Below are 8,963 nucleotides of genomic sequence, written 5' to 3'. Positions count from 1 at the left end.
TACCATGTGTTGCCTCAGTGCGCATCCAGACTCTGTTCCCAGCTTGGATCTGGTTAAGCGAGAGGGCAGATGGGATAGAGAAATATTTCAAAGTAGATACAAACCAAGAGCGACGTTCCCTAAACTGCCTTCTTCTCAAGGAGTGCTATTTAAGCTGGGCATGCCCTGGGGACATCAGGTTGGCTCCACACGGCATCTCCATGTGGCTCTGCCCCAGCTTGGCAGTGTGCATAGGGTTGGCCACTGGAACTTTCTGTTCCTTTCCTCCTGAAGGGGATTTAGCCTCACTGATTCTCTGGGTTCCAGCCCTTTGATCCCTGGCACTGGGCAAGCCACACCCACCTGCTGGCAGGGGCTGACTTCCAGTGGATTTTCAGGAAAAAAAGAGGTAGGTGGCTGGAAGCCCGATCTTTCTTTCCCATCTATAGCTCCAGCTGTGTTTCCATCTGGCAAATCCTGGGGTAGAACTCCACACACACACACACACACACACACACACACACACACACACAGCCCAAGGGAAGGCAGCCAGTCCTACCTGGAACCCCAGCTGTCTTTCTCTTTCAGATGCAAAAATCTCCTGACATCTCTGCGGAGGTGGAGGCTACTTGTTGCTCTGCCTGTGGTCTCCCAGGGGCGCCTGGGGCGCCTCGTACCCTGGAATGTCCCCCTCCCGCAGGCATCAGGGGTTTTTCAGGGCTCCCGTCCTTTCCCACCTTCCAGCATCTCTGCGTCTGAAGACCCAAGGCTGGGTCTGACCTGGGAACAGATCTTGGTGCAAAGGCTTGCTGCCTCCACCCCGATACCCGGCTCCTGGGAGTTGATCAAGGTACCTTCCTGCCACCTATAGGGGGCGGCTGTCACGTCCTCCCTCCTGGGGAGGGGGGCTGGTTCTCCCACTGCGGGGAGAGGCCCTCACTTGCTCCCTCCAAAACAGACCAAAAAGAAACTTTCACCGGGCCCCCCGGGCCCCCAGCCCCCCTCGCCCCCGCCCCCACGGCCCCCTCCCCATCCCAACAGCCTGCTGGTGGAGGGGGTGAGGGAGGGCGGCTCTTTTGGTGCCCTCTGGGTCCTCGCTTTTCTTGGGGGGGTGGGATGGGGGTGGCGGGGCGCGGGTGGGAGACAGACGAGTCCCCTTCCGGAGCCCCCAGCCTCCTGGTCCTCGCCTCTCCGCGGCCGCGCGCGCTGCCTACTCTCCGAGGAGGAGGCGCGAGCCGCGGACCGCCCGGCATTTGGAATTCTGCCCAATAAAAGGGGGGCCTGGAGGACGAGAGGAGAGGAGGGACGGAGGCCGGCGGCGAGAAAGGCGATCCGGAGTCCAAAACAGCACGGGCGGAGGAGAGGACCGGAGCGGCGGCGGCGGCGGCGGCGGCGGCGGGGGCCCCTGAAGCTCGGCCGCTGCGCCCGCCTGCAGTGCATCAGCGTGGCTGCCCTGACATCCCCAGGATGCTGAACACGGGGCATTATGCACTGGTTAACAGGCTCCGAGCTGCTGAGCGACTTGTTTTAAGCATTTTCTCCCTCGCTCTCGCTTTTAATCTTGTCTCTAGTGGCGTGTGTGGGGGGAGGACTTTATTTCCATTGGCTAAGCTCTCCCTTCCCACCCACATCTCTTCCACATCACCTTGGTGTCTCCCTAAATAAAACCAGCCCTCCTTATCGCCTGGAAAAAATCAGGAGCTAGAGTTTGAATGGGTTTTTTTTTTTTTTTTTTAATATAAACACTCACCCCTGGCAGCGTGCGGCTGGGCTCTCAGGATAAACTCCGGTGGTGCTGCCCTGCCTGATGCTGGTTTTTCCTTCCCTCCCTTGAACATCAAGCTTTAAGCAGAGCCCTGAGGACTGGGAACTCTTTCCCTGAAATCTGATCAACCTGAAGCCAGTTGCGGAACTGCACAGGGTCCCCATGGACCTCAAGGAGAGCCCCAGCGAGGGGAGCCTGCAGCCCTCTAGCATCCAGATCTTCGCCAACACCTCCACCCTCCACGGCATCCGCCACATCTTCGTCTATGGGCCGCTGACCGTCCGGCGTGTGCTCTGGGCCATGGCCTTCGTGGGCTCCCTGGGCCTGCTGCTGGTGGAGAGCTCGGAGAGGGTGTCTTACTACTTCTCTTACCAGCACGTCACCAAGGTGGACGAGGTGGTGGCCCAAAGCCTGGTCTTCCCGGCCGTGACCCTCTGCAACCTCAACGGCTTCCGTTTCTCCAGGCTCACCACCAATGACCTGTACCACGCCGGGGAACTGCTGGCGCTGCTGGACGTCAACCTGCAGATACCTGACCCACACCTGGCCGACCCCACGGTGCTGGAGGCCCTGCAGCAGAAGGCCAACTTCAAGCACTACAAACCCAAGCAGTTCAGCATGCTGGAGTTCCTGCACCGCGTGGGCCATGACCTGAAGGATATGATGCTCTCCTGCAAGTTCAAGGGGCAGGAGTGTGGCCACCAGGACTTCACCACCGTGAGTACTTGGCATTCAGTTCCTTTCTGTGCTTGGTCCTTTGGAGAAGTGCCACGCTGGTGGCCTCTGGCTCGGTTTGAGGTCTCTCTGTGCTTTGGAGCAGGAGGGAGAGCCGTGCCTCAGGTTGAAGGCCAAGAGGGGAGTTGGCCAGAGTTGTTGGAACTGGCGGGAGGCGTCTGCCCGCTGGGATGGGGCACTGTTGTCTGGCCGGATGTGTAGGGCAAGCGGGGGGCCTGGCTTTGGGCGATGGCTCCCCCAGATGTGCCAAGTTGCCTTCCACCCACCCAAAGGGAGGAGGCCCAAGCGGTCCGTGGTCCAGGGCACTTGGTGTCTGAGCTGTGTGATTGGAACAGCTTGTCATTGACGAGGTGGCATTTTTTTTCTCCCCCCTCTCTCTCTGCTCGGAAGTAGCATCAGGCACTGCATCCTGTGGGTTGGGCTGGAGCTTAAAGCTGCCAGAGAAGGGGGTGTGGGGCCCCAGGCAGCCTGGCTGGTTCCAGTGGCTTTGGGAGCTTGCTGGAGCAGGTGATGCTGCAAAGGTGTGGAAGTCTCTTTGCTGCCTTTTCCTGTGTGGATTCTGAGCTCCGTGTCAGGAGAGGAGAGGCTGGGGGCCCCAGGGTCTCTGTCTGGTCTGCTGGCAGGTCAAAAGCAAAGAGATGTCCAGGGTGCTTGGCCCAGAGAGGAGGGTTTACATGGAGGCAGGATGGTCTGTGAGATGCCTGCGAGGGCAAAGCATTGTAGGCTGGCTGGTTGGGAGTTTCAGCTGGAAACTCAGAGGCTCAGTTTGCTATCTGTATGATGATGATGATCGCTTAACAACGTGGATACGAGAAGAGTGGTGTGGGGAGGGGGCGAGCAGCTGTGAGATTCCAAAGCCTGGAGGAGGAGTGTGGAGCTGAGTAAAGAGCAAAAGCGGAGGGGAGGTGGCTTCCTTTCAGGCAGGGGCTTCCTGGAGGGGCAGAGAAAGGATGGGAGGAGAGCTGTGTCTGCCTAATTAGTGGGCTGCTAGGCAGAACTTGGCACCACAGGTCTGATTGCTGCTGCCGACAGCTCCTTGCTCCCAGGAGGGCCTGGGACAGCAGGGGCCTTGGGACCCTCTGGAAGCCCAGTGTGGCTGCTTCTCCCATAGCTGCCTTAGAGCTTTTGAGTCTCAGAACCTTGAGCCAAATTGCAGTCGTAAGTTCGGTGTGGCAAATGGCAGAGAGACCCGACTCTCGTCAGCTCTCGTCTGAGGTCCTCTGCTTAATTAAGACATGCCCTACCTTGCTCTGTGATACATCCATTCCCCGCCTGCTCTCAGATCCACTGTCTTACCAGCCTCTTGCTCTGAGTTTCTTTTAACACTACAACCGATCTCTGCCCACAGCCTCTGTGCTTGCTGTGGGCTGTCTCTGGTCTTCTCTAGAAAAGCCAAGAGTGCTTGAGTGTTGGGGGGTGGGGAAGGAGAGGGTACTGCTGCTCGCTGCCTGTAGAGCTCTCTTTCTTGGGGGAGTTGTTCTGTGTGATTTGTTTGAAACACTGTGCAAAAGAGCCCAGCAAAATCAGGCTGTGGTATATGGAAGCTGAAGAGGAAGCGGGTCTGAGCTGGGGGAAGGGACCAGCGGTCCTGGAAGCCTTTCTAAATTGGAGCAAACAGGATCCGAAAACATGTCACGCACAAACGATGTCTTAGGTGGCTTGGGGAGAGATGGGGGGAAAACCTCATTCTTGGAGGCTGAAACCATCATTGCATCTACCCCGTGCTTTCTAGTGCCGTGGCAACGCTCAGCTTCTCCACTGCACCACGCAGCTCAGACACACACTCAGCTGTTCCTCTGTCTGCCTGAACATGCATGGAACAGGCAGAGAGAGAGAGAGGGTGGCACCAGAGCCACCGCGGTGGGTAGCAGCCTCAGGACCAAGTTCTCTCAAGCATCCACTTGACCACATGTCCACCTAGTGACTTCCTCTCAACTCAGGACCAAGTTCCATTTAGAAGTAAAGGTTCTCTGATCCCTGGCTGCTGTTTCATACTCAGCCTGTCATTTGGGTCCCTGGGGCCCCCAGAGGCCAAAGATCAGGCCTTAAATCCTGACCCGAGCCTTCGACCTTGCCAGGTTCTCACTTCAATAGGGAAGCTGCCTATGGAAATAAATGCCAAGTGACATGTCATTATCTGTCATCCTCACCAGAGTCAAGACTGATCTGGGTTGAGTGCCCCTCTTTGGACTGACCCTCAGTCTTCCCCCTGCATTGAAACGGGGATAGGTCTCAGGGCTGGATTGCGTCCAGTAGGGCAGGAGAGTGTCCGAAAGGGCACCCACTCCGGGAATCCTGGAGCAGGCTCCAGGCGGGACGCTGATCTGTTTTGCCCACTGGTCACAATGAGCAGCCAGGCTCCAAGGGTGGGCCGTGATGTCAAGTTTGTTCCGGGACCTTGCAGTGAAGGCTAATCCTTCCACTCACCCTCGTCTCCCTGGCCTCTTGGTCTGGGGTCCAGGTGTATTTGTCCTTGGCCTGGGATGCACCAGAGGAGTGTGAGACCTCACAGGTGGCTATGGGAGAAGTCAGCTCACCATCTTTCTCTCTCACTGATTCTCTGTACCCCGCACCCCTCTCCTTTTGGTTCATTTGCTGGACTCCCCCTGGGTTTGTCCTATGCTGGGTGGCTTCCTTCTCTGTGACCTGTGGCTGGCTTAGTAGACCAGTAAAGTGTGGGGGAGGGACTGTCCCAGGTGGATCATTTTCCCCATTTTTCTTTTTCTGTAAAGCGCACCTAGTGCCATCTCCAGGGCTAATGCTTTTGCAGACGCTTCCTTATTCCAAGTTCTTAGCTGGTGAGCAATGAAGTGCATAATACCCTTTAATTAGCGAATGAGCCATGATTCAAGCAGAGCGAAAGACTGTCAGCAGAGGTTAAAAGTCCCAGAAGCCGTGTGTGGGACTCTGATTGCCATGTAAACAGGTGTGCTCCATGCTTGGGCAGGTACATTCTTAGCCCTCACCTAGGACCATCTGTGGAGAAGGCAGTGGCACCCCACTCCAGTACTCTTGCCTGGAAACTCCCATGGACGGAGGAGCCTAGTAGGCTGCAGTCCATGGGGTCGCTAAGAGTCAGATGTGACTGAGCGACTTCACTTTCACTTTTCATTTTCATGCATTGGAGAAGGAAATGGCAACCCACTCCAGTGTTCTTGCCTGGAGAATCTCAGGGACGGGGGAGCCTGGTAGGCTGCCATCTATGGGGTCGCACAGAGTCAGACACGACTGAAGCGACTTAGCAGCAGCAGCAGCAGCAGGACCATCTGACTTCAGATGGGTACGTACTTTTCCTTCCTGGGAAAGAAGAGGAGCGTTTTGATTCAACAGTATCTACTTGGCAGAGCCTGCCCAGCTGACCTAGTAGGGAAGGAAAGGGTGAGAGGGCTCGAGGGCTCGCCGTGGGGGTGTTTGTCTGGTCACGACTGGATGAGCTGAAGTTAAGATTAGAAGTAGGAAGACTTAAGTTTGAATCCCAGCTCCATCATTTCTTAAGCTTATTCCCTAGGCTGGGTTTTGTACCCTTCTCGGCACTGACTTGCTTATGGAACATCTGATTGTAACCTGTGACTTCGTGACTCACAGGGGAGAACGAATCATGTGAGATGGTATATATGAAAGTCCTTTTGTGTGTTGTGACAACGATGCAGATGTAAGGCAGAGTTATTATCAAGATAAGTAGGAAGATTTTCATTGTCCAGGCTGCTTGCCCTGTTTGCAGCCCACCAGAAGAGTCAGTTGATAAATAATGTTGTCACGGTAGTGAGGAGGTTGCTACTTTCTCTGTATGGAGCCCTGGGTGAAAGCCTAGCATCACAGGGATAGGGTTTCTTAGAGTGGAGGTCACAGCTGGATACAGCAGCTAACTGTCGCTGACAGGTGGCAATCCCACTGCTTGTAACTAGCACGTGATGGTTTCACGTCTTTTTTCTGCTTATCACATTGGGGTTCATCTGCCTCCAAGTTCAGGAATGCAAATGACCCCCCAGTTTGCATTTTTAACCTGATTCCCATAGTGTGTGTGTGTGCGCGTACGCGTGTGTGCATCTACTTTAAACCTGACATTTCTTAGGAAAGGCATTTCTTTCTTTTTGTGCTGAAAGAAAGGTCCCTCCACAATGGCATCTTGTTAGAGGCAAATCTCTGACTCTTAGTCATCCACATCACATGGCCTTAGAGAGAGGGATTGGGAAGGGTTTAGCAAGCGCATATATTTGGAATTCTTGCCCCAGGTCGGTGGGTCCATAGTTAATCTTATTACTCCTTATCACAAGAGGAGCAGGTGTGTGAAACATGGGGCCTTTGGGGAGAGATCTGAGTTCAATTCCAACCGCACCCCTTCTTCCCTGTATAATCTGTAATTTGTATAAGGCAAATTTCTTAACTATACTCTCTCCATCTCTAATTAAAAACAATAATACCTGCCACTCAGAGTCGTTGTACTGATCTAGGGAGGCCAAGGATGCCGAGAGCTAGTGCGGAGCAGATGGTTGGTACAAAAGCAGGCCCCTTGCTTTGTTCAGCATCCCCTGGGTGTGTTGCCTGAGCCTTGGTTGGATGCTGGCTCTCATGACTCCAGGCCAGGGCCCTGCCCACTCTTCCACACTGTGACTCACTAACAGCTTTAGATCATGGGCAACGGCTGTGTTTGTGGGATTCTTCACTCTCATAATGTGTCAAGCGTTCCCTTTTCACAGTATGTCCGTATCAGTTCTGCTACCTGAACACCCTCCTTACCCACCAGCTTGGCTTCCATGTCTAGCTCATGCCACTAACCTTAGCCCAGGAAGCTTGTGCCGCCCCCCCGCCCCCCCGCCCCCCTACTCCTGATAGGAGTCGAGCGGCCTGGGTACCAGGCAGGCATCTTCTATCCAGTGTGTCCTGTGAGTGTCTAGCACATCCATTCCTTTGTTAATCAAACAGAGCACCTCTCATGTAGCAGGGATGGTGCTAGACCAGATCTTTGCCATCAGAGAGCTTATGGCCCATTTCTTACCCCTCTGGATTGGGGGGCTTGTTGAGAGCAGGAATCTTGTCTAATCAAACACTTTCCCTGCATCTGTCATGCTGAATATAGGGCCTGCCCACAGTAAATACCCAGGAAAGCTGTTTTGTTTTTTTTTTTTTAGTTCCTTGCTGTTTCCTGAATTGATCCCACATCCTTTGCTCATGGGCCTGTCTTACTTGTTTACATCTCTCACCTCTCTCTATGTCTATTTGTTTAAATCCTACTCATCCTTTAAAACCCAGCTCTAATATCTCTGTGGCCTTCTCTGGGAAACCACTACCAACCCCTATCCCCATATCATAATCTAAATTAATCTCTTCCTCCCTTGTCTTCTAGACAGCCTTTGGCATACTCCTCTGATAGAATAGTCATTATGCATGCTTTCCCTTGCATTAGAATCATGAAGTGTTTAGGCTGAAAGGGACCTTGGAGAAGATTTAATTTAATACTTGCATTCTTTAACCACTGATAATTTTTATACATTGTCCATTTCAGTCTCTCCTTCCTGTAAGACATGATTTTTTTTTCCTAATTTTATATTTTCAGGACTTAGAACGGCTTATCAGATGGAAAGCTCTTCCAATGTGTCATCAGAGTGTGTGAAGCGGGTTTGCAGCTTTTCAAATGTAAGGTGACGCTGATATCAACTGAAAAATGGCCATTTGGGGCTTCCCTTTACAGTGTAGGTACCTGGGATTCCCTCTGCATTGAGATGACTTGTCTCCTTATTGTTATTATTTTAATAAAACACTTTCTGATTATAGAAACAATCCATGCTCATTGAAGAAAACTTGGGAGGTGTGGGAAAGAATAGAGAAGAAAACCTTGTCCATATGTTTGGGGAGTAACTCCATTTGGTCATGCCCGGGTTCACATGCCTGTACGTCTAATGCCTGGTCTGGCATGCAGTATACACTCAGCCCATGTCTGCTTGCCTTCTTCTCCCTGGCTCCCCTGGGTAGTATCCAGAGGGTTAGAAATTCCTTCAAAGGTCCATTTAGTGTAAAAATAAAATCTACAGATGGGCCTCCATGGGTCTGAGCAATACCCCTTTGGTGGGATAGATTTTGTCTTATCTGCCAGGGATAATTTGTGAGAGAAAGAGGTACCAGCCTCTCTTAACTCAGCTTCCTTGGGTTTTAGGTTCACAACTGAACAGGAGTTGCTCTTTTTTTTAAAATAATTTCATTTATTTGTTTATTATTTTCGGCTGTACTGGGTTCTTGTTGCTGCGTGGGCTTTCCGGTAGTTGAGGCGAGCGGGGCTACTCTCTAGCTGTGGCGAGGGGCTCTAGGCACGTGGCTTTCGGTAGTTGCGGCCCACGGGCTTAGTTGCTCCGGAATATGTGGAATCTTCCTGGGTCAGAGTTCGAATCTGTGTCTCCTGCATTGGCAGGCAGATTCTTTACCACGGAGCCACCAGGGTTAGTCCAAGTTACTCTTTTCTGATGGCCCTTTATTGACAGCCCAGCTGTGC

The 8,963-nt window shown here is 53.1% G+C and overlaps 1 protein-coding gene across 1 annotated transcript; it reads left to right on the top strand.

Moving 5' to 3' along the window:
* Nucleotides 1-1,498: 1,498 nt before the first annotated feature.
* Nucleotides 1,499-2,681, top strand: LOC120866355 (acid-sensing ion channel 2-like). The gene has a single exon (XM_040244030.1). The coding sequence runs from the start codon at nucleotides 1,907-1,909 to the stop codon at nucleotides 2,678-2,680; it is 774 nt and encodes a 257-aa protein (XP_040099964.1). The 5' UTR covers nucleotides 1,499-1,906; the 3' UTR covers nucleotide 2,681.
* Nucleotides 2,682-8,963: the final 6,282 nt, after the last annotated feature.

Source organism: Oryx dammah, unplaced genomic scaffold, assembly GCF_014754425.2.
Source record: "Oryx dammah isolate SB20612 unplaced genomic scaffold, SCBI_Odam_1.1 HiC_scaffold_8, whole genome shotgun sequence".
NCBI lineage: Eukaryota > Metazoa > Chordata > Mammalia > Artiodactyla > Bovidae > Oryx > Oryx dammah.
This window is presented reverse-complemented; position numbering and strand designations above follow the sequence as displayed.

Bases quoted from the DNA above. Each gene is read 5' to 3' on its own strand.
- LOC120866355 (XM_040244030.1), top strand. From the start codon at position 1,907: ATGGACCTCAAGGAGAGCCCCAGCGAGGGGAGCCTGCAGCCCTCTAGC.